The sequence below is a fragment of the Cyanistes caeruleus genome, chromosome 1 (assembly GCF_971803275.1).
Source record: "Cyanistes caeruleus chromosome 1, bCyaCae1.hap1.1, whole genome shotgun sequence".
Classification (NCBI taxonomy): domain Eukaryota; kingdom Metazoa; phylum Chordata; class Aves; order Passeriformes; family Paridae; genus Cyanistes; species Cyanistes caeruleus.
This window is the reverse complement of record NC_141701.1, coordinates 121875740-121900105: the sequence shown is the minus strand read 5'-3', so window position 1 is coordinate 121900105 and position 24366 is coordinate 121875740. Positions and strand designations below refer to the sequence as shown.

General features: G+C 37.8%; 1 protein-coding gene across 7 annotated transcripts in view; it reads left to right on the top strand.

Annotated features, from left to right (window-relative positions):
- The first annotated feature begins 20503 nt into the window (after positions 1 to 20503).
- Positions 20504 to 24366, top strand: part of ABCB5 (ATP binding cassette subfamily B member 5) — a 34688-nt gene continuing 30825 nt past the window's right edge. Inside the window, exons 1-6 of one of the 7 annotated variants that reach the window (XM_086854572.1) lie at positions 20504 to 20803; positions 21506 to 21592; positions 22597 to 22684; positions 22821 to 22869; positions 23690 to 23834; positions 24279 to 24345. In XM_086854572.1, coding sequence (XP_086710698.1) covers positions 21544 to 21592; positions 22597 to 22684; positions 22821 to 22869; positions 23690 to 23834; positions 24279 to 24345 — 398 coding nt within the window. In that variant the 5' untranslated portion in view covers positions 20504 to 20803; positions 21506 to 21543. Of the gene's footprint in view, positions 20804 to 21505; positions 21593 to 22596; positions 22685 to 22820; positions 22870 to 22946; positions 23835 to 24278; positions 24346 to 24366 lie in introns of all 7 variants that reach the window. The other 6 variants (XM_086854581.1, XM_086854587.1, XM_086854593.1 and 3 more) reach the window with 6 other exon arrangements.

Here is a 24366-nt window from a genome sequence, read left to right as displayed (position 1 = left end):
ATAGAATAGGTATAGAACCCTTGTCAGATTTTTCTGAAACAAAACCAAAGACTTGGGAACTTGTGTTGATATAATTGGTTATTCATTTACTTTTTCATTATCTTTTAATGTGTGGTGTTAAATTCTTTCTAAAAACTAGAGCAAAGGTTTTTGCTGAGTGTTTGTTGGCAGGATCTGGGAACCAGCAGCATCAGACTGAATGCTGTTCCTCACAGTTTTCTTTTGCTGGGAACAATGGAATTGTGTTACTGAATTTTCATTCCTTCTATTAAAGAGACACAAAGATGCTCTGACCAACAAACAGATTTTCATGGTAGATGCAGGGTAGGGAAAGAAAGTGATTAATTTTAGGGAGAGAAAATAAGGAAATTAGAGTGAGACAGCCATGGAGTTGTGAGAGGTAAGGCCCAGGAACAGGCACTTGTCTAAGAGCAGTTGTGGGGCTGTGGCTTTCCTGGCAGTGAGCAGATATGTGCCTGCCTCAGGATGGATTAAATGCTGAGAGCAAGCAGATGTGCAGCTTATTCTCATGTCATTTCTACCTCTTATTCCAGATATTTCCACAGCTGAAGGTAAGTTGCTTTGTAGCAGACCTGGAAGACCTGCTCTGCAAGAAGCTCTCCTTCTCTGCTGTCACCGAACTTCTGAGCACTAAAGAAAAATCCAGGCATTTATACCAGACAGTACAGTCTGCTGTTCCTGTACAAAATGCACTTGAAGGCACCAGAGACAGTGTTTAAAATGTGTCTGCTCCCAAGTACAAGGTGACATTTTAAAATGTTCACCACCCAGAAGCCATTAGTCAATAGGCACTTGGGAAAAAACCCCAAAATACAGCAATCTGTTCTCATTAAGAGTTCTCCTTACTTACCAGGTGCCTTATTCAACAATGAATTGGTTCCCAGCCTTGCTCTCCAGAATGAGTGAACAGGTTTTTGATAAGCTTTTATAGACTGAATGCCAGTGATGGAACTCCTTATTTCCATTTGAACATCTTTGATTAGAAGTAGGTGTAAGATTTGCTAAAAACCTGCAGACTGGTTTGGTCAGCAGGAAGCTGTATTTTTCCATGCAATAGAAGGATTGTTTTCAATTTGGAAACCCACTCTCCATTGTGGGAGCTGCTCTAGCCACCCCTGCAAAAAAGGGAGTGTGTGAACTCCACCTCACTGCTCCTGTCCAGTACCAGTACCTCCAGCTGTGCCCTGCCAGTAGAGGAAGGCACAGTCCTACAAACCATCCTTTGCTTCCAACACCTGCATTTGCATTTTAAGTTCAATCAGCAGAGAAGAGTCCAGAGCAGCAATCAGGCTTCCAGACCTCAATGATCCACAGCAAGAGTCCAAACCTCAGAGAGACAGAATAAGGCTTGGTCCTCTGGCTGTTCAGTTGCACAGTTTGCTTTCTAACCAGTTTCATCAAAGAGAACAAGTCCTATCATCGGTTTGGAGGAAAATTCCAAGCTTCAAATATTGGCCACAGATATTTATTTAAGACAGAAGGTCATCAGGATGAATGATAAATTTAATTTGATTTTGTAATCCCATTCATCTTTTCAGTTCAGTTTCTTTTTATTGCAATGGGATTATCCATACAGTACTAGAAATTCTGATTGGAATTGTGTTTGTTTTCTATACTTCCCCCAATATTTGGACAATTTTCCCCTCTTAGAGCAGCCACTTTTTTTTCCATTTTACTTATCCAGCAAAAGCTAGGGTATTTCTGCTATTTCTGTACTCTTTTTATGTTCATTACTTTATCAATTTTTACAGGCCAGAATTCAATCAATGCGAAAACTATTTACTTCTGCACTTTACTTAATATTTCATCCGCCCATCTGGAGCCCTTAACTCAACATGGAAAGATAAGGCTTCTATTATGGCAAACCTTCTTTCTCCCCTTGTACTTCTGGGGATCCCCTGTGGGCATTTGAGTTGATATTAGACAAACTGACAAATGATATCTTCTTTATTTACATACTTTCATACTGTAATGCCTAATTAAAAGCTGGCTGCACTTTTTTCTTTCTCATTTAGTGCTGATCAGATCAGATAGCATGGAGTAAATATTATCTCAAGCTAAGCAAGGTATGAAAGCCATCAGATATTGGTTTTGGTGGTTTGAGGTTCTTTTGTCATTTTTATGGACTTTCAAAAGTGTAACAAAAAAAAATCTATGAAGGGTGTATTTGGAACTGCTCAACTTACACAAAGGTGAAGCGAAGCATCCCAAGCATTCTTCATTTGCAACAGGAAATGCAAAACCTGACCAAACTACTCCTCTGAAAAGGCAGCCCCATGGGAGCTGCCACACCGACCACCAGCCATCACCCTTGAGGCTCTGCAGCTCTTCTCTCTGCATGCCAGAGCTCCACTCCTCTTTCCTTCAGCTGTAATGCCCACCTTTTCCTGGTACGAGCTTTAGAGAGGATTTCTGGATTATGTGGTTTGCTTTTTTAAAAACAGCCCCAAAAAAATCATGTACAGAAGTGTCCGTCCAAATATGACAAAATAATTGTGAAATTTTCATGTATGCTCATTATCTAATAGAATTAACAAACTCCAGCCCTATTAATTAATTAATTAATTAATTAATTAATACCTCAACTTCTGTCATCTGGACCACTCTGCAGGTGCAAGTAGGTTCAACAGTTTTTCTCTCCTGTATTGTAGAAGACATTGGAATTTGGCTGAAATGTACTATTCAATGGACTTTACAATACTGGATCATTTAATTTATGAAGGGAGACCTTCTTCTTTTTCTTAAGAATATTCTATATTTTTCTGTTCCACTTCAATTAATGCTGTCATAAGGAAAAATATCTCTGAAATAATATTACCAAAATTTACCCTGAGCTGTGCTGAATGCTGGAAAGCACTTGTAAATGGGCAACGTTAGGTTGAAAAGAGAGGCTACACTTCTCCAAAATAATCCTCCTTGAGAAACTTAACTCTGCTCAGTGATTTAGAAATACTTAAAGCAAAATTTTTCCAACATCTTTTTGCCTTTTTTACTTGCAGTCCCAGCTGGGTCCTTCAGATTTGAGATAATCAGATACAAAAAAGAAGCTTTGCTAAAAACAGAGCCAACCTGAGCAAACCTCCAAAAATACTGGATACTAAGTTTGGGGTAAAGCCAAACACTTTCTTTTGTGTCATCCATTTCATTAATCTAACATTATGCATCAGGAGGAAATCATTTCTGTAAAGGCAACAGCAGTAAATAGCTTACTTTCAGGAAAAACACGATCTGCTTTAACATTCCTTGGCCATTGATTTTGATTTGTTTGGGGTTGAGTTTTTTCCCATTCCTTGAATATGAATGTTTTAACTAGTTTCCTGAAAATATCCAGTGTGTCTTCAAGTTCTCCTGCAGAGATCTTTGGTCATCTTCCCATCACGTGACTTACACCGTGGAGTCTGTTTTTCATATTTTTTATCTTCTTTCAGGTATTAAACATATAATAAATACAAAGTTAGAGAGCTTTATGATTTTTGCACTGCCAGTGAGGTCTCATGTGATTAACCTGCTGAGTAGAGCATGAAATACTAAGAAACAAATGTTCCACAAGACAGGAACTGCACATAGTAAATGAAGCAAATCATGGCTTAATGCTTTATATGAATGTTTGTTTCTGCTTTGTTTCCCTGAGGGTAAATTAATATTTTATTATTTTTGATTGATTCATTGTAACAGATAAATACACTAATGTTGATTACTGATTACAGCTTATGGACAAAAATTAAGTAAACAACATATGTGAGAATGAAAAAGGCATACAGTCCTGCTCTTCTTGAAGTCAACTACATGAGTTTCAAGCTTACCTAAAAAGCTGGGCCATTCTGTTTAATTTACATATTAAAGCCACCTCCATTAATGCATTAAACTGGATCAGGAGGTGATTGAATTTCTACATAGCACTTATGATCTGATCTGCCAGAGTGCATCCCATAACTTCTGCTAGAAGTTACAGCTAAAGTCACAGTTATCTGTAAGAATTAAGTTATCTGTAAGAATTTTGCTTTGGAGCATAAGGTCTATCTGGAAAAGGATCTGGAAGCACAAGAAAGTTTCTGACCATCAGTGAAGCATTCACCCAGACTTCATGTGATGTAAAGTCAGCTTTGTGTTATCAGTTTGCAAACCTGCCTGTTTGCAGGATATCAGTTTTGGGGAGCAGCCTCCTCCACAAAGCAAAACAGTTCCTGGAGGAAATTTTCACTTCACATTAGACTTTTTTCCTTTGGACAAAAATTCATACTGACCCCCTGTGCTTGGCCAGGGTTTGCTTCATAATATTTCTGCAAACTTGCTTCAGCTTTATTTGCATTTCTCCACGTAGTAAGCAAATGCATTAAGGAACGGTAGGCACGTTGGAATTAATACATCTCTCTCACATAACAAATATAACATAACAAAACAGTGGTCTAATCAATAAATGCCATTAATTTTAGAAAGATCTCATTGTATTTTCTTCTGTTTTTCCTTTGCCAAAGTATTTGTTGTATTTAAGGCTCAGGTAACTTCGCAGTAAAATTTGGTTCTAACAAACATTTGTCTGTGAGACCTGTGAAAACTCCTTCACAGCCTTCAGCTGTCTTCCTCTTCTTTATTCTTTATTTCTTCTTCATCATTACATGTTGTATAAAAAACAATTATTAAAGGACTGGTTCCTGAATGCCTCTGAAGAAAGACCTGAAATACATGTAACAGAATAATTGAGATAATATATATATACATATACACATAATATGAAATGGAATAAAGGATATATCAGTGGCTCATAGATGTCTTTTTGAAAACATCAAAATTCTATCAGGTGAAAATAATAAACTTAGCCTTGTTGATATTTATTTCTTTTTAGGCAGTTGCATGAATTTCAGAAATCCTATGTCTAGAAGCCCTGTCATTTTAAAGTTGTTTTGAAACTAAAGTAAACTTTACTGCCTTAGAGGTAAGATATTGCCAGCCCAGATACTGGAAATATCAAGTAAATTAGCCATGGTGATAATTTGATATAGGAATATGAAAAATGTAAATGTCCTTTGGAAAATTCCAGATGAAGTACTACTCTGATAGGAAAAATATTTCAAGTGCTATAAAGCAGATATCTTATTTGACTGAAATATTGTTCAGAGAATATAGGTCAGAAGGACAAGTGAGAACTGATTTTTTCATTTTTTTTCTTTTCTTTTCTTTTTTTCTTTTTTAAGCATGATTTGTGGACCTCTTCTAGGGTAACATGAAACAGTTCCTATTTTCCTGGACATTGTTTTCCCAGGTGCTGGTGGAGGTGATAGAAAATGCATTTTTATTATGTGTTTGAGGCTCTGATTTCTAAAACATAGACATATCAGAAAATCAGTAAGACTTGATAATAAAGAAGTAAACAATAATTCTTTTCCTCACAGATAGTAAATTATACAACAAAAACTTAAATTTTGTGTCAAGTCTTTTTATCAGAAATTAATTTACAATCTTCATTACATTTCTGCCCATAAAACACTCACACACTATCACTAAAGCTGGAAATATTCCATATTGTACAGATTTATTTATTTTTTGTGTGTGAAATGGGTGGTAACATTCCAGTATCATGCATGACCTTCCTGAAAAAAACATGATTTTGGTAAGAAAAAACCCCATCCTTATTCACTGGTAGCTTTGGAGTTTTTGTTTTATTTTTGACAAATTACATCAATCTCCAAAAGTTAAAACTGAATTGTTGATCTTCCCAGCTGCCAAAGCATGTCTCTTTGCCTGTTGCTGAACAAGACTGTGTCTGTGACAGCTAAAACTTTGGGCTCTGATGGGCAAAAATTTAGAAAAGTGTCTAAAAGTTATTGGAAAGAAAACAACTGAGACAGTAGAAAAACATGCACCTGTAAATTTCTCCTATCCCTTTTGAATCCTTACCTGACCCTGTTGTGATGTTACAGACTCCCTTCTGCTCACAAGGCGGTAACTGGACTTTCCCCAGGCTGACTTACCATACAAAAAAATCCAGCACAATGTGGAGATTGTTCTTGGAGCTCTCTGCCTGCTGCCATACACTAACCTGCTACAATAAAAGGTCTACTGAGCTGTGCCCAGCAAAGATTGGTTTCTAAATATTGATCTTTTGCACCAGGGCAACTCTTACCTTCTGCACAGCAAAGCAGCTGAGCAGATTGCCTTCTGCCAGTGATGTCTGCTTGAATTAACTAGTTAACAGGAGAAAGAGGGGTGTCCTACCCATCACAGTGATGTGCACGGTGAGAGGTGGCTCTTCTGTACTGAAAGGTAAGCTGAAATGAACCTCACTCCCTTTCTGTCACCTTGCATGAACATCAGGGCCAGGTTCCTGGTTCATAACCTCTTATCTCTTTGAAAATATTACACATAAACCACCCTCTGATAAGCAGTGATAATGCATTTTGTAAAGGAGCTGTAAAACAGATAAGGTAGTTAAGAAACTTGACTTCCATTTTCCCCTCTGGCTCAAGGGAATTTCCTTCTCCCTGCATACGAAATCAGACTGTGGGGGAGAGAACAACAGTAACCAACTGAAGGTGTGAGGGGTGCTACAGCTCTTGAATAATTACAAATCATAAGTAATAAGGAGTAACCAAAACTGGTGTTTTTATGTCAACATTTTCTGACCCATCCAACAAATCAGTAGTGCTTCCTGTCTATTTGTGGACCCTTTGGTGAGTGAAGGCATTTTATCTCTCTCTGACTGCGGTTATATTCTGTTATCTGCTTCCCACTGCATAAATCTCTGGTCGATTTCCCAGTCATTTGTTACCAAAAGTTTTAAGAGTAACTTAGTCCTGATAACCCTCACATTCAGTGGAAACCAGATTTAGTAGTAAAGTTCAAACTAAAAATTGATTGAACTGATCGCTGATTTTATCTCTTCTATAACACTCACAAGGGCCTCATGGTGGGAGGGACATCATGTCCCACCATCTCATTTGTATCTTAGGAATTATGTTTCTACCACAACGTTACAGATTTTAATGCCTGGTTTTGTACTGGAGCTCAGTGCTAGCAGTCAGCCTGTCTGGGCTAGGTTTACTTTGTTATGATTAACTTAACTGATCATTTAGTCAGATAAAGTTTTTTTTTGGTTTGGTGGGGTTTGTTTTGTTTTGTTTTGTTTTTTGGTGGGGTTTGTTTGGTTTGGTTTGGTTTTTTAAAATAAAAAATAGGGGAGATAAAAGGTCTTGTTGTTTCACTAGGTAGCTCAATCCAGTCAATACTGTAATATTGTTGCAAAACACCCTTAGTCTCAGATGACAGTCACTTATCAAACTCCAGATATTACTAATTTAGGGGTGTTAAGTAATAACTGCTCCAAGAATAAAATTGTTCCTTCTGTGGCAGGCGGCAATGGGGGAATCCTAAGCACGACCAGAGATGCTTAGGATTGATATATTTCCCTCCCAGAGATGAGAGAGAAACATCTGGATTTTCCTTTGGTGCCCAGGGATTCTTCATTTTGTTCTGCAAGCTGTTACAGAGCCAGGGCTGGGAGTTCAGTGCCTTTTCTGGCTGGCAGCAGCAGGGCTCCTGTTCTTGGTGACCTTTGGGAGGCACTTGGCAGGGACAAGCACAGCTCAGCCCGGCCAGGAGTGCCCGGGAGGGCTGCTGAGGCCAGAGGTGAGGAAAGCAGGAGTTATTTAAGGTCGAGAACAGAGGGCAGAAAGAACAGCCCTGGGAATTAGAGCAGGAGGTATCCTGTTTGCCACAGTGCCTTTCTATAGGGTTGTTTATTACTGTGTAGCATGCAGCAGAGGGCACGTTTTTTACAGTGGGAGGTAAACAGGATTGGCCTCAGCAAAGCATTTCGAGTTTTAAATTAGATTGTCCTTCACTTTTTTATCACGTGCTTCGGCAAGAGCCCAGCCTGTGAATGCTGGCTGAGCAGGCTTCTACATGTGCATGACCCTGCATACTGATAATTCACCAGCTTCTTCAGCTTTTTCTCACGATCACTGGTGTGTCCTTACTGTTTGGGTTGTTACCGAGCTGAGAAACAGCTTCAGCTGCTGAGATATTTTTCCTCACTTTTAAATAAATCGTGTGGGACAGTAAATGAAAGATAGAAGGTGATGTTTTCATAAAATGCAGTAGTATTTTATGTAGTGCCTTCTGCAGTTTACAGCCCACACAATGCTTTACAAAATATCTGCGCTTTGAACAGAAAGTATGTCCTGCTTTGGCCTTCCAGATTTGCAAGATTTACTGAGCAGCCTGGTACATTTCTATTCTTCCTTAAGAAAGGTCAACAGTTTCTTTCACACACCATAACATGAAGCAAAATCTGAACAGGTGTGACTCATATTAATAAGTTCTTCTGCAAAACTGAAGCCTAGTCTTTAACATGTCTGCTAACACCACAGAAATTCTAGCTCCTCTTTTGTGGGCAAATGCCCTTCCCAATTGAAAACTTGCATTTCTGAGCTCTAGCCCACACAGTTCATCCTCTCACTAGAAAATAAAATTTTATTCGGTTTTGCTTTTCACCTGCTGACTGATGCTTAGTAGTATTTAGATATAGATTTGACTTTTCTGTCTGTAGGATTTGGGCTATTCACCCTTTCTTTGTATTCTCAGAGCAATTCTCTGGATCAGGAAAGGTGTATTTCATAAGTTTCATTCCATAAATATATAAATAATTTAAAACTTCAGTAAAATCTCTCCCTTTTTTTAAGTAAATAGGAGAAAATTATCTGCCCAACATCACACATGTTAGAGGATGAGCTAAAAAAGCAAACAGATCACCACTTTCTGGACTATGTAATGTCTAACAGTTATTTTCCTAAATATTTATAGCAAAGTTCTTATTGTTAGACACCACAGAGAGTTATTTCACTACAGGAATAAGGGATATAACATAAGGAACATTTTGTGTGGAGTTCCAGTTTAACTCCTCACATTAGTATTCTTAAATCAAGGTTTAATCAACCACTTCAATGTCTGATTTACCTCTCCTGTGAACCTTCTGGCTTCATGGTGAAAGAACTTTAATTCAGGATATGCACATAAAAGCAGATGGTTGGTAATATATCACTTCTGAATTTGCATGTTCACGTATCCTTAGTACCTAAAGTTTAAAATGCTATCTCAAGGAAGCTACTTTAAATCTTTGTTTTACAGTATTTTTAGGAAAGGTTTTTGGGTGGGGTAACTTGAAGAGCATAAAAAATATCTAGCCACTTGGGAAATATTGTTGTTTTAAAAAAATATTGCCTTTTGTAGCTATATAAAAAATTAATTTGCCCACAAAATTTTGAAAATTTCCCTGAATTCTGCATTTAGTGCAAAGTGTTCTTTTGACCAAAATCCATAGGAAGAGATTCCTCCTTCAGAAGGTGACAGCCATCAGGAAATAACCCAAACACTATTCTCCACCATAGAAATATTGACTTTGTCATCACAGCATCATTTTAGAAACACTTCTTGGATTCTCACTCCTACAGTTCACCTGTATGGAATTTTAAAGTTACATCATGCTTTATATTGTCCCTGTGATACTTAGAAATAAAAAATAGCAAAATATTCCACTCTCCTTGACTGTCTACTCAACTAACTCCTTCTTGGCAGTTAGAGTGGAAAGATTATGCTATATTGGTGTAGATAAATTTCATTGCTTTATTTATTCTATTAAATCTACCTTAATGAGTAGGATAAGTCTTGACTGTAATAGTGCAGTCTTTCTTTTTCAATAAGGATATTTTATTGAAGACAACAAATTTTATCCAAAACAGTAAAATTTATGGCTTTTTATAAAAGAGGCCATCAAAGCAGGCAATTTAATGTATTTTTTTTAACTGTAGATTTAGCTAATATCTTTTCATGTCTATGACTACTCCCACAACAAGCCACATGATTTTTTTGCATGTAAATATTCAAATCACTAAATGTGAGTCCATAATATTTACCAATGCCACAAGCCTTTTTCAATGTTTTTGCTTACTTGAAACTCACATTATTTTCAAAACACATGTTGGCACATAAAATGAAAATCATCAGAAGAAAACACCCATAAGCACAGCTTTTTATAATGGAAGGTTTAGCCAGGTCAGATGTTCTCTGTTTTCTGAAGGAGTGAGCCTTATGTACTAGGTCTCAGACAGCAAGAGGCACAGTTATCCTAAGCTCAACTTAATTTTTTGTTCTCCAAGAGAATGACAACTAAGACTAATGTGATTCCTCCAGACTAACATTTCAAGGGGATAGTAGAGCAGAATGGATTATGGACTTGGTTTATTTAAACAAAAAAACATGCTTACTGAAAGTTTTGACCATCCTGAACCATCTTTCCCCTGGGGAAAATTGCACTGATCTTTGCAAAACCACAGTGATGTTTGCTTTCAATCAAATGTGGGGCACGGTTCCCACCTTCAGACACATCAGTTTAGCTGTCTGCTTGTCGAGGTGTCCTACTCCCAGAGCCACACTCCTGACCCACACCCAGCAGAGCAGCAATTGAAAGGTTGTGCATCTCACAGGTTGCTGAGCTGCTGGTGGATAAGAGCTTCTTGTCCTCACTCTTGACTTTTTTCAGCACTTCAGTAATTTTTGGCTTTGTCTTGTTCCATGGATGAACTTTTATGTGCTTTTGGCAAGAGAGGGATTATTCCCTGTTGGATTCTGGTTAAAGCTATGATAGGTTATTCTGGGGTCTTTGGCTGGAAAAGACACAGTAATAATTTTCTTGATTAAAAAATATATACATCTCCAAGTTCTCAGGAGGGATAGTTGGGTTCTGAGCTTATTCATTTTTATCAAGTCCATAGCCAGGGAAACATTGCAGAATGTTGTATTTCACAGCATTATAGTACGAATTCCTTGGAAGTGTAAAAGTGATGAATGCTCAGATTGTGTCTTCTTATTGGTAATAGGATAGCATCCAATATATACAGAAAAAAAATCAAGTGCTTTTACAGTGTTACTGGCTGAAAGTTCCTCCTGATTGCTTTCTTAGACATATGGTAAGAATCTACTTGCAATTCATTAAAAGCTTTTCTAAATGACATTAAAAAAGGAAACACAGTGCATATTGACTTTGAGGATATTTTGTAATGAGTAGTGGGTACTGCTGGGATCTTCTAATTATTTCCATAAGTATCAGCTCATCAGAAAAGTACAGCTGGGTCATAGTGAATGACACAGGTTGTTATAAGGAGGAACAAGAGGGAAAATAATTTTTTTTTTTTTGTTTACCCAAACAAATTTGTATCCCTTAGTAAATCAAAGCAATATTTGAGTAACAACCATATTAAAACTGAATTTCTTACTGTACTTTGAGTTTACTTTTGGTGACACTGATACCAAATGGTTTATTTTCAGAATGTCTACTTTACTATCATGATGCAATGCAACTAAAGATCCCTTAAAATGAATTATTTCTTCTCTGAATGTAGTTATTTTATGAGCCAGTTAATTGATGTACTACCTGAATTTATTCCTGTACTAAGACGTTCATTAGACAACAGTGAGACTATTCAGGATCTTCAAATAGCTTTTGGTAGTACTGCAGAGATAATTTTACATCCTTTTGAAAAGAATAAAGAGGAATTAAAACCAGTTACCATTATTTTTCAGTGTTCTTATCCTTTGTCTTATAATCATAAGCACTTAAAGGAAGATTGATGTATTTCAAAGCCTAGTCTCTGGTAGCCTAATCTTTCTTGGGACACTGTTGCTAATTTGAAAAAGCTAACAATTTCCCAAATCTTTAAGAGCTATTCAGACATGTTCTTATGCATACCTTGGAAGCATCAAATTCTACTTAAAATGAAATATCTTTCGTCAGACATTTTTGTCACGTATGTTCATTTCCACAGAAATTAACTTCAAGCCAGAAGTTCTTTAAAGTTCTTGTAGTCTGTTTAGAAAGTGGTACAACAGAAGGAAAGTTTGGTGAGAGCCCAGGCATGACTGTGCAGTGATGCATACAAAAATGTACACTTACAAAACAAGTTTAATATTGCAAACACATTTAGAGCTAAAAGTTCAGCCCTGCATTAATACAGAACAGAGTCGTGATCTAGAGTTTACATCACAACAAAAACCAGGATCTGTATCTCACTAGCCCCTTTAGTAACCTCAGGACTCCTCAGGCCTTGTAAAGGGCTTCCTTCACTCTTGGGAGTGTAAATTGTTAAAAGATTACACTGGAAAAAACATGCTCCTAAACCTTGTTCACCTGTCAGCTGAAGGACTGGGCTGGGAACTTATGGGAAACAGGTGTCGTTCTAGACCCCAGAGTATGCAGATAACCAAGGTCAGCAAACACAGTTACTTCTCAAAGTGGAGGGGGGAAAAAGTAGCAAAGGGAGATTGTAGTGAGACCTGAGAGCAGGAACCATCAGCTGGCAGGAATCCTACTGCTTTTTTTTTTTTGAAATGCCAAAATATTTTTCCTCAGAAGAGAATGAGGCCAAGTACAATGAATGGTCTGTTATGGGAAAAAACCTAACTACCCCAAGGCAAAACAATGTTGTGACCACTTTATGAGCAGAAGCAATTTCTCTAACTTAAGAGATTTAACCCAAGTCTATAATTAGGTGATCAATTGTAATTTGCATGCAAGTATACGAGGCAGCTGCTTTCAGAAATTTTCCCCATCTCCTCTGTTCTGAGACAATTTCTTATTAATCCTTGGATGTTTTTCCCGTTCATGTCCTCAGGGACCATATACCTTGGAGGTATATTATGAGATGCAATGCTAGGGGATAACTAAGATTTTCAACACCTGAGGCATGTAAAAAGAAAAAGGGACTTTTAAAAAAAGGAAAAATGTGAGCTTGAAATGAGGGAAGTGGCAATACCAGCTGCACAGACAGGTGCTGTGTCTCTCAGAAGAGAGGGCAGCTAGGGTGCAGAGCTGGGTGGGGGGGCAGATAGGAAAAACTATGAATTAGGGAAAACTATGCTCCAAATCAACACCAGCTCAGAGCCACTCTCTCCATCTGTCAGGACTTGTCCATATACGTTATTTAAATACAAAACCCACAGTTATTTGTCTTAAGAGCTTTATTTTAGGTAGGGTTAAATGTTTTATATGTGTGTCTATCACTCTTTTTCTGCCTCTGCATTTTAACTTTCTTTTTCCTAGATTAAATAGTATCAGTGGAAGGCCACCCTCTGCACACATCTTTAAATTTTTTTTTAAACCTTAATTTTTATCATGGCCTGTCCTGGCAAGGGAAAGATTCAGTGACATTCTCATGAGTCGTGAGAAGCATGCTCAGAGAGAAGAGATGTTTACATTGATTCCTTTAGATGAAAATTACCACATTTGCTGACTCTTGGGAGCATATAAATATTTAACCAGAACATCTTCCAGTAGTAAATACATGCTATATGTATGAAGAACACCCATTTGATTTAATCATGTTATTTAAATTATATATATGTACGAAATGCTCTATTATTGGAGGGTGAAATGGTAAAGTAGAAGAGAGAGGGCCTTGCCCTCAAGATTTGGCATTATTTTGAGAACTAAAAATATTTAAAAGAAAGTAATTGTCTCTTGGTTATTCCCTTCGAGAGTCTGAGACTAAAAAGTGAACTTTCTCTGTGCTGCTCACATCTTGTCCAGCACCATGCAGCACATTCAAAATGCTGTTCAGTTCAAAGACAGGAGCTTGGTTGGTGACATCCTTGTAGTAAAGATATCTGATATTTTCTCCACATTTTTTTGTTGTGAACTGTTGATAATTCACTCTCACCTAACATTATTAGGTGAGGTGGTACAGAGTGCTTGAACAAGACCTCTCGGACACAGGAAGTCTTTATTTCACACAGCTTTGTTCATCCCAGGGTTATATTCGTGAAACACTATGAAATTGTACCAGTGAAAAAATTGTGTCAGGAGTTATGTCTACACTGCTGAAAATATATTTGTTACCTGCAGAAGAGGTCCATGGACTTGGTTTTAACAGCTTTTATCCATTTTGCTCAGAAATAATGCCTCTGGATAGCCACATTTCTGTGGAATACCACTTAGCCTGAGTTTCCTTGGCATCTTGGCAGTTATATGGAAAGAAAAATCACAGAGAAACATCTTTGTAGGTCAAAGCTAAGGATATGCATTGCATTCTCTAGAATGTATCATGTCTGGGCAGAAACAAAGCCACAAGGACAACGTTCCAGGACAGCAAAAGATGGAAAGAACCAAAAGTGTTCTATAGAAATAAACTCTTGGGAGTAAACTCAGAAATAAACTATTCCCAAAACCAAACCCCACTTTCATCTGAAAGTGAAATAACTGATGCACTCCAAAAAGATGCCTGAAAATTTATATTAATTTCAATGGGCCATGTCAATGACCCACTCCAGGGTACAGACTGCATTGTGAAATCACCACCATTTGTCCACTTTCCCATCTTTCACCAGTGGAAACCTTCACCGAAACTGTTACCAGCTGTTCCACAGACTCAGTTTATTGCTAAACTCTTAATGTCTTTAATCACAATACAAATTGTTTGGGATTAAACCACTTCCATTTTGTTTTACCCTTCACTATATTTATCAGCACAACAGAGAAAATAGAGCTCATTAAGATCTCAGAAGACAATTTCATCTTTTCCCAGTCTTCAAGGCAAAATAATTTTATCAATCTTTTCCTTGTAGACAAATTTGCTTCACTTTAAAAGGAAAAAAAATTCAATCAAAAGTCTAGACACCAAGAGTTTCATCAGCTATTTGGCCCAGTGCATTCCGTTTCTTTCTTTTGTATTGTAATCCAGTAACACATTAGATATGGAAGATACTGGATTATATTGGTTTTGCAACTGTCTTTCAGATTTTTCTAGAATTGACTGCATATTTTCCACTAAACCAAACCCAATTCCATCTGTCTTTCCTCAAGGGACACGTCTTTTATATGCCTTCAGTTTCACTTTCTTCTTTAATTCCTATCACCCGCATCTGTCTTGAAACAACCAAAATTAGGCACAGCACTCCAGCACAGGACCTGACAGTGCTCACAGAGGAAAGACTACTCCATATGTTTCACATGTGACTCTTCTGGGCTTTTGTGAATTTTGCTTTTTTCATCCCAGATTGATGGCATTGGCTTCTATTCAGTTTTCCTTCCAGTACTCCCAGATGCTATTTTGCAGAAAAGCTGCCTGGAAAGTCCTTTCCAGCTTCTGCTTATTGATAGATTATTCCTACACAAGAATCTCATGCTTCTGCATGAAATGTTCTTATTTGTGTTTCAAGCCCATAAGGAGTTTCTAGTAATTACCACCTTTTTTATCCCTTTTGCCCTTAGACTGTCTTTCCATGAGTAGCAATAATCCTATTGAGTAAAAATGATCATATATTCAAGCTTTCATTTATTCTGCTATCATCCCCCTCTTTTTCACTAAATAATCATGAACTACAGAATATCACCATCTCTTATGCAAACCTCCTTCCTTGATCTCCTGCCATTTCTCAGGATGAAATGTAGAAAAGCTCACCTCGAGTTGCTGCTTTTGACTCTTGAAAGAAAATTCTGTTCCTTCCACTTTCCAAGAATTTAAGACACATTTTTACCTCTCATCTCTCTTGCCCACTTACCACTCCTGAACCGATAGCTGAAAACTCATTGTTCTATCTTTCTCCTGATACAGGACAGAAGGCCCTAGAATTAATGACTTGCTTACATATGACAGTTCCTCTTCCCTTTTCCTTTCTTTCCTCTCTGTGTTTCTGAAATATGTATATAACAACATCCAATCCCCTGAATTATCTCTATTAACCTTTACTGGCTTAAGTCACCATTTTCATAATGTATGAAATTTTCTTGTTCAAGGCAGACAAAGTTTTCAGCAGAATGACTGCCTTCTTGGCTTGTTATGATCTTACTACTTATCTCACTCTATTACTTAAAAGGAAAAAAGAATAAAAAAATCTCTGTTTTATAAAAAGCAATGAATCACATTGTTTTGACTTTTTTCTTTTTCTTTTTTTTTTCCGTTTTCTTTTTTCTCTTTTCTCTTTTCTTCTTTCTTCTTTCTTTTTTGTTTTTTTAAGGCAAGAAGAATTATAGTAATTCTGCTGAATTCTTCACATTTATCACTTAAGTGTCTCCCAAAACAGTCCTGATAACTTCACAGGCGAGAATAAAACGCATAACCTTGTTCTTTATTCTTTGAGAAAATGTGTTCTACAGAGAACTTGTAAAGCTATTTCAGCATTAATGAATTCTTGCAAATTGCTCTGTTTAGACACTGTTATAAATAAATAGTTATCTTTGATGATACTGTTTAGTTAAAAGAATCAGATGTGTTCCTGCTCTGCAGTTTCTGGGAAACCACAGATAATGGTTTTGCCTGGTTACAGCATTAGGACTTTTGGACAGCATAGCTCAGTCTTTCTCAGAAAGTTCAAGTGTTGGGACATATTTCTTTATCTGATTTTTCATTCTTCCAACGTTCACCTCTACTCAGACCTTCTCCCTCCACTGCATCAAATCTCTACTAGCTCAGCAGCTGCCAATGTTACAGCAGAATAACTATAACATTCTTTCAGTTTGGAGAACTACTACATTTAGATGGTTGCCTCCTTTGTCAAACTGCTCCATTTGTGACCACCAAAATCCAGTCTCCTAATTCCAAGTACCGTGCCATGACTACAGCTACTCCCAGTGATTACTAATAGTCTTTCTGTTGAGTTTCAGTACAGTACATATGTCATTGTACTGCTGTGGATATGTGGGAGGGGATTAAAACCAATGGTCCTCAAACCCCACAATAGCAGTTTTCCATTTTTAGTCTGATTGCCAACAGAAAAAACAAGAAACCAGGACTTTCTTATCTGAAAGTGATTCTGTTAAGTCCTTTCTGGCAGGATCTCAGGTTGCATAAGCAATAGTCACAAAACAACAAAAACCAAAGTGCAACATGATCTTTTATAGGTTCTCCCTGTGAATTACAAGCCAGCATGAAATATGAAGATGATCAGCTGTAATTAAGGTAGTGGGTCAAATACTAGACCTGACTTCCTACATATGGTTCTGTGTGCAGAGAGGTGTCTTGTTGGTGTTCTTCTGGTCTGCTGGAGAAATCAAAAAGTGGTAAGGAGCTATAATGCCTGTATAATACAGTACACCTTCTTTGTATTTGACTGTCATTTTGAGGAAATGTTTCAGTAAAGCTGGGTGTCACCTGGTCTTGCATACCATGCTTTGCATTATTTTCAGGGTTAATGGTTTTCTTGGGGAAACAAGTCCTCATTTTCAGTTTGTGTAACAGGGGGTTTCTGGTAGCGTGTTTTGTTTGCTTGTTTTTAATAATGTGCTTAAGGATAATAGTTTTTTTTAAGTAGATACATTTTCTAGTCAGTTATGGCTCGTGTTAAATAATGACATTTGATTGTGTTTAATGTTGCTCTTCCTGTCAGTGACAACATTTGGACAGATGAACCAAACACATGGAGATATGGGTGTATGTTGGCTGTTTGGAATAGAATAGTTTTCAGATGCATACAGTATTTTCCAAATATAGATTCCAAATATTTTTGGATAAAGGAAGAATAGTATTTCTTCTCCAAATGGCATTATGATATTTTTGTCATAATGTGTTCATCCCAAAATTACAAAGGTAAAATTGTAAACTACAATTTTTGTGTTGCTCCTCTCCCTTCTATTGATGGGAGTCTTCTCTGTTTTAAATGTGTATTTTAGTCCAGAATTTTTGCTTCTGCAAAAAATATCAGAATATGCTGATTTATTTTTTACTTCAGCATACAGTGGTTAGCTGTAACTAGACTATGAGCCCACGTTTCTCAGGAGGTTTGATGGGGAATATTTTTCCAGAAGACCATTTCTTATTCCTTCTTTTGTTCATTTTCTATTTAATCTCTGTTTATAGCTTGGGTGGGCTTTTTCCCCCTTTGAAGACATTTATTAACTCGAATAGAGCATAGCATCCCTTCCAAAGGAAGAAATGGGGAAAGAAGGGAGAGAGCAGGAAACAAATTCCTGCTCAACACCCTGTGATTGTTTTTTCTGCATGATCAGTTCTTTGCCCTGCTCTTCTCTCATACCCTTTTTGAACCAACTTTTCTATGCAGGGGAACTCAGGCTCTTCCTTGACAGGCCTGTGGAGTGTAGAGCAATGTATCTGAAACGTAATTGACACTTCAGTGTTACTGTGTGTGAATCACTGATACTGAAGCTTTGAAAAATTAATGTTTTGGATATATTAAACACTCCCTAACTGCCAGTGATGCTGAGTATGATGTTTGGGTATTTCACAGCTTTGAAATAGAGTCCTAGTGACTTTTTTGGGTTCATGCTACCTCCATGCTTCTACTTTGCTATCTATGTGTTCTCAGTCCTACTACAAGGAGTTTGCTTTCCAGGTGAGATGTCCCTCTGTCTACAATTTTATATGCAAATATAGTTTCTTCTGAAAATGATAGTTTATGAACAGTTTAAACAAAAAACTGATATTTGGTAAGGAGATGTTCTCACTCTCATTGAGATGAGTAGGAAGAAAACCTGTTACCTTTGGTGAAGGAAATACTCCATAAAATTGTGAAGCCTGAGCCTGGAATAGTGAAGTAATTTCACCTTGCTGTTCTGTCTCTTCCAAAAGTCTGTAAATTTATATTCTTCATGGCAGCAGAAGCCAAAATCCTTCTTAATTTTTTTGAGACAGAGAGCAGATGTGTATGTGCATAATGCAAGCTTAACACTGAGGCATAGAATCATAGAACCATTTAGGTTTGAAAACACCTAAAGACCTCCAAGATCATTGAGCACTGTCAAGTCCACCACTCAGCCCTGTCCCTATGTGCCACAGCTGCACATGTCTTAAATGTCTTCAGGGGTGGTGACAAAACAACTTCCCCGGGCAGCCTATTCCAATGCTTGACAACATTGGTGAAGATATTTTTCTCCTCTGGCACAACTGAAGACCACTTCCTCATCCTGTCACTTGTTATTTGGGAAAAGAGGCAGATGCACACCTTGCCACAACCTCCTTTCAGGTAGTTGTACAGAAAGAGAAGGCTTCCCTCTGCTTCCTTTTCTCCAGGCTAATACAAATTTCATATATATATTCATATAAGTAATATAAAATATAAATAAGCAATATAAATCCTAGGTAATGCTGATGAGATTAAAGAGTAAAAAAAAGTCACAGGTCTGACATGCAGGAAGTTCATGTACCTGAACATACAGGGCTCCAGTGGGCAGGAGACAATAATACCCAATAATGCATTTTCTTCTGAGCTTCTTTCAGAGCATCATGACCAATGAGTGCAACATAAATATAATCTGAATACTGAGTGGGAGGTGAACAAGTGAAGCTTAAATTAGGCCATGTCTTGAACTTCTTACTTGAGAAAAATTTCAGCTGAGTAACTAATTTAAATATCTGGGGGGTCTTCTTTGGGATACCAACAAAATACTCAGAGTGGATGGAAGAACAGCTAGGAGTTTATATATCATAAATCCTATGCATTACTGAAAGTAAATTATATAAATTAAAATATGCTCCATTGGGCAAGCTGAATAACTGTTATTTTTAAGCTTGTTCAGAAAACCTGATTTGTTTACCTGATTTCTTCAGGCAGGGTAGAAAAACAACCATATCAACAAAACCAATCACCACCCTCTCAACTAACCCAAAAAAAGAATCAGTCTTATTTCTGAAAAAAATTTTTAAAAAAAAAATCCCACACAAATTGTGGGGAAGAGGTGAGAGCCAAACAAGCAAAACCTGTTGCTTAGCTTCTCTAAAAACAATTTTGAATTTAGCTGAGTTCATGAGTTAGTTGTCATGTTATTTAGAAGTGGAATAGAAAAGCCTTTATTTAATAACATTAATAACATTTCTTAGCTGAAGTTCACCAGCATATCTTCAGTCTTATTTGAAATTCTCCAAGTGCAGTGATGCAAATTCCCCAAACGTGGCAGGACCTTGCAGATAACTTTCCCAAATCTGAATGTTTCCCTGGACAGGTGACTCTTCAAATACCCCTTCATCTCTGCTTAGCAGCTGAGTTTTCTTGATTTAAATTCATCTGGTTTTAGTAATGGTGAGACTCCATGTCCAGCTCTGGGCTTCTCAAGAGAGCACAAGAGAGACACGGAGCTTCTGGAGCAGGTCCAGTGTGAGGCTCTGAGGATGAGGGTTCTGGAGCACCTCACTTATGAGGAAAGGCTGAGGGAGCTGGTCCTGTCTAGCCTGAGAGATCTCATCTATGCCTGTGACTATCTGGTGCCAAGAGGACAGTGTCTCTTCTCAATGCCAGGCAATAGTGCAAGGGGCAACAAGCAGAAACAGGTACACAGAAAGTTCCACCCGAACATGTGGAAGAATTTCCTTGTTGTGCAGGTGACCAAGCACTCTAACAGGTTTTCCAGAGAGGCTGTGGAGTCCTCTTTTGCTGGGACTATTCGAAATACACCTGTACGGATCAATCCTAAATGATGCGCTCAGGATAACTCTGGCGGAGCAGGGAGGTTGGGCCGGATGACATCCAGTGTTGCCCTTCCAGTGTCAGCGGATGGGTGAGCACCGGGAGGGAGGCGATGCTCCGGCAAGGGGCTGTCGGGCTCTCCGTGCGCGCTCTGCAGCTCGGAGACCTACGGGCGGCAGAGGGCAGGAGCCGGCCAGCATCCCTCGGCAGGGCCCTCACCCTGGGCGGCTCCGCCCGGCAGCGGCACCGACCTTCACCTGCAACCCGAGCCGGGCGGAGCCGGCGCTATAAAGGCCAGGGCGGGCAGCGGGCGCCGCTCTGCAGGGACCGGCCGTCGGGGCTGCAGCCATCCTGCCATCCATCCGTGCCGGGGTCTGCGGAGGTGAGCTGAAATAACCAGAGGGGAAAAGCACAGTTAGAAATCGGACAGGGTGCTAGTTGGTTTTGTTTGGGTTTTTGGGGCTTTTTATTTTTTTTTTTTTTATTTTTTTTTTATCAGGCTGATTAGGCGTTTTCTCGTCCATGTTGTTGTAGGTTTCATCAGCTTCATGTGCGCCTTTTGCTTGGGATTTTGTTGCTGTTTTTCTTGTTTGGTTTTTTTAACCAGCGTATTTGATAGATCAAGAAGAAAAGTCTCAGCAGACTTAGAGCATCAGTCATTTACTGCCTCTAAATGCATCCTAGTACCACACGACAGAATGAGTGCATGTCTTTATCACTGCACTCCCAACCACGTTATTTAGTTCTGTTCATTTAGTTCTAATCAAACTTGAGGCAATGAGGGAAATTATCTGGTCTGTAATAGAGAATTTAGAACAACCTTTATATGAGTGATTTAGCATAAAAGACTACTAAGACAGCCTACTGACCTAAGTTGCCCAGTAATAGTTTGTATTGTTCTTAATGTCTCATTAATAGTAGTTCTTTTTTTTCATGATGTTACTTATTTTATTTTCTTTTTATTCTTTCTATTTAAGTAGAATAATGTTGAGACCAAAATTGTGATGTGTCATAGGAAAACTCAGATATGAACTCTTTCAATATTTACTTAATCAAAGTGTTTTCTTGGGGGGGTTTATTGCAGATTCTAATTAATGTGACTCTCTCATAACAAAAAGGACAATGAAGGACTATTCTGCAAATTCCACAGAGCAGGACCTCTCTGATCCTGGTAAGAGGGAGCTCCGCATGTGTGTTTGAAAAATGTTCCACAGGTTTGAATCTAAAGAACGTTATAAAGGCTCTCCTGATTGTCATAGTTGTTTTGTAGGAGATAACATGATAAGTTTCCTACATATCAGTGAATTAAAGCCACACCTATAAAACATTTTTCTGCATGAATCATTCCATCAAGTTCCACAAAATTAATTTGCATTGGTAAAACTGCTCAGGAGGGTCCTAGCCTGAGCATGAAAATTCTCCTGAGGTAAGCTGTGGAAGCTGGAATAACATTATTGCTGTCAAAGGGTTGTCTAAAACAACTGTTGTAGGCCAGCTATCAGTAAAATAGTATGTAGAAAACTCTTCACTGTGAGTTTGCAGCTAAAGTTAAGGTAAATTGGGAGTGGCTGGTGTGGGGAGAAGCTTTTCTCCTCTTGTTTTTTCAGCTGGCTCCCCACTCTGGCTACTCCTCTGTTTCTTCATATATTTATTGCATCTCATTTTATGCATTTAGCTTCCTGGGTAGGATTATGCTTTCATATACCTTTCTGAAGCCCCCAGCACAAAGGAAATGGGGCATGCAACAGCTACTGCAAGAGACTAGTGAAGATGGTTATTAGAGTCAAGGACATGATTCTTTAGTTAACTACCATCTATTCTGTGTTAGCTACAGCAATTATAACCCTCACTATAAGCAATTCCACTCATTCCATAAGGACTTCTAATTTGCATTTAATTGTTTGAAGGAAGAATGAACTTTTTCTTTTAGTCTTTGATAATCTTTCTGTATAAATATATTTTAATTATAAAAATAAAGTTGTTTCTGTCTCAGAAATGGACATGTAAGCTTTTTCTGGGAATAAAGATGAACTGAAGACAAAAAGCCTGGTGAATTTCTCTTGAGACTTCCTCCCAAGAACATGAGAAAAAACTAATCTAGAAAAAAACTAGAAAGACACAAGAAAGCATAATAATCCATCTATTGTATTACTAAAAAAGTGGTTTTATTCACAGAATCTGGAAACAAGGGGTGTGATGGTACTTCTTTACCACATGAAGAACATGTAGAACAAATTGACCAGTCAAAGCCCAAAAAGAAAACGTAGGTATTTTTTTTTTAACTTAGTGTTAACTGGGTGTATGGGAAAGTCAGAGGGGCAGGGGAGGGAGGAGAAAAGTTTAATACAGATTTGCTAAAAAATCCCTTATTTTGATTAGTCTTTTATACTTTACTCTAGGAAGGAAGATGAGAAGCCAGAGAAACGAATTGTTGGCATTCTTGAATTGGTTAGTGATTTATTTAATAGTTTGCTTTAGACTTTGTTATTTGGTATTGTGAGCTGTTTATGACTTATTATTCATAGGAAATCAAAAACTGGAGAAGAAGCCTGAAGACTATTGATTCTGGACCTGTTCTCTGAGAACCAGTAAACACCAGTTTTGTGTCAGTTTTCTATAGGACAGATATTCTCAAACAAAAATAGCTCTTGCATGTGGACTTTCTTACTCTGAAACAAGAAAATATTTATTCTTTTCTGGTTTATTCCATGTGTATTTACACTTTGAGATGGTTAGGCCAGTCAGGAATAAAATGATCCAGTTTCAGATTAACCACATCCCGGGATATCTATAGCAGTTTGAATTCACATCCTTCTTTAAACAAAACCAAGCTCCAGGGATAGACAAGTTTCAAGACACGATCTATCTCTGTTGAAAATGCTTTCTACTGGTAGGTGTAAGTCAGGTGCTGGTCAATAACTCACTCTTGTTTACATTATAGAGGCATTATCTTAGTAAATATGCAACTCAATGAAACACACAATATATTCTACAAAGATCGTCATCACTTGCAAATACGTATTTTTTTTTTCTGACTGGGAATCTGTGTCCTGCCAGTATTCTCTTAGCAGCCTGAGTACTGATTTAAGGATGTGTTGGACTACTACGGAATCTTTATGTACTGAGTTTACCTTCAGCTGGAGTGTTGCTACTTAGAATATGTGGCTGAAGCATGTTCTGTAAGTCCACTGTACTGCAGTAAATGCATGAACTGTCAGGTTTAATGTCCCTTTTTTCTCTTTTTTTTTTCTTTTTAATGCTTACATAGTTTTGCTATGCTGATGGGGTGGATGTCCTGTTGATGATAGTTGGTTTGGTCGCAGCGGCTGCAAATGGTACTGGAATGCCACTTATGATCATTGTCTTTGGAGAGATGACAAACAGCTTTGTGCTAAGTGGCATGCAATCCAATGGTAAAAAGTTTAAATTAAATTTCTCTGCATATTGATTGTGTTTTGCTACTGAGGCTAAGATTCTGTTTTTCCCCCAGATTATACACTGGTACATATCTGAGGTAATGTATTATGAGCAACACTCATCCTGCTGGAAATAACCCAGTCATTTCAATCCATCTTTAATGGCTAGACCAGGGCAAAACCAAAGCATTGGATGTGCACTTTATGAATGGACTTTGACTTTGTTGAGATAGTAGGGAGTATGACCACTCTCAGTTATCAGGAATTAATTGCTTAAAAATAAATGTTTTTTTGCCAAATCATTTTGCATTTAAGTTTGTATTGCAGACCCCACTTGAAAAATACAAAATATTCCCAAACTGAAAACCCCATATTGCCATGAATCAACAGCTCTATATAACACTCCCACAAATATTCCTACTTTTAATTTCCCCTTCACAGATACTTCAGTAAACACTTCCAGCTGCCTACCAAATCCAGGCGTGGATATAGAAGGTGAAATGACAAAGTAAGGATCTGTAGTTATATA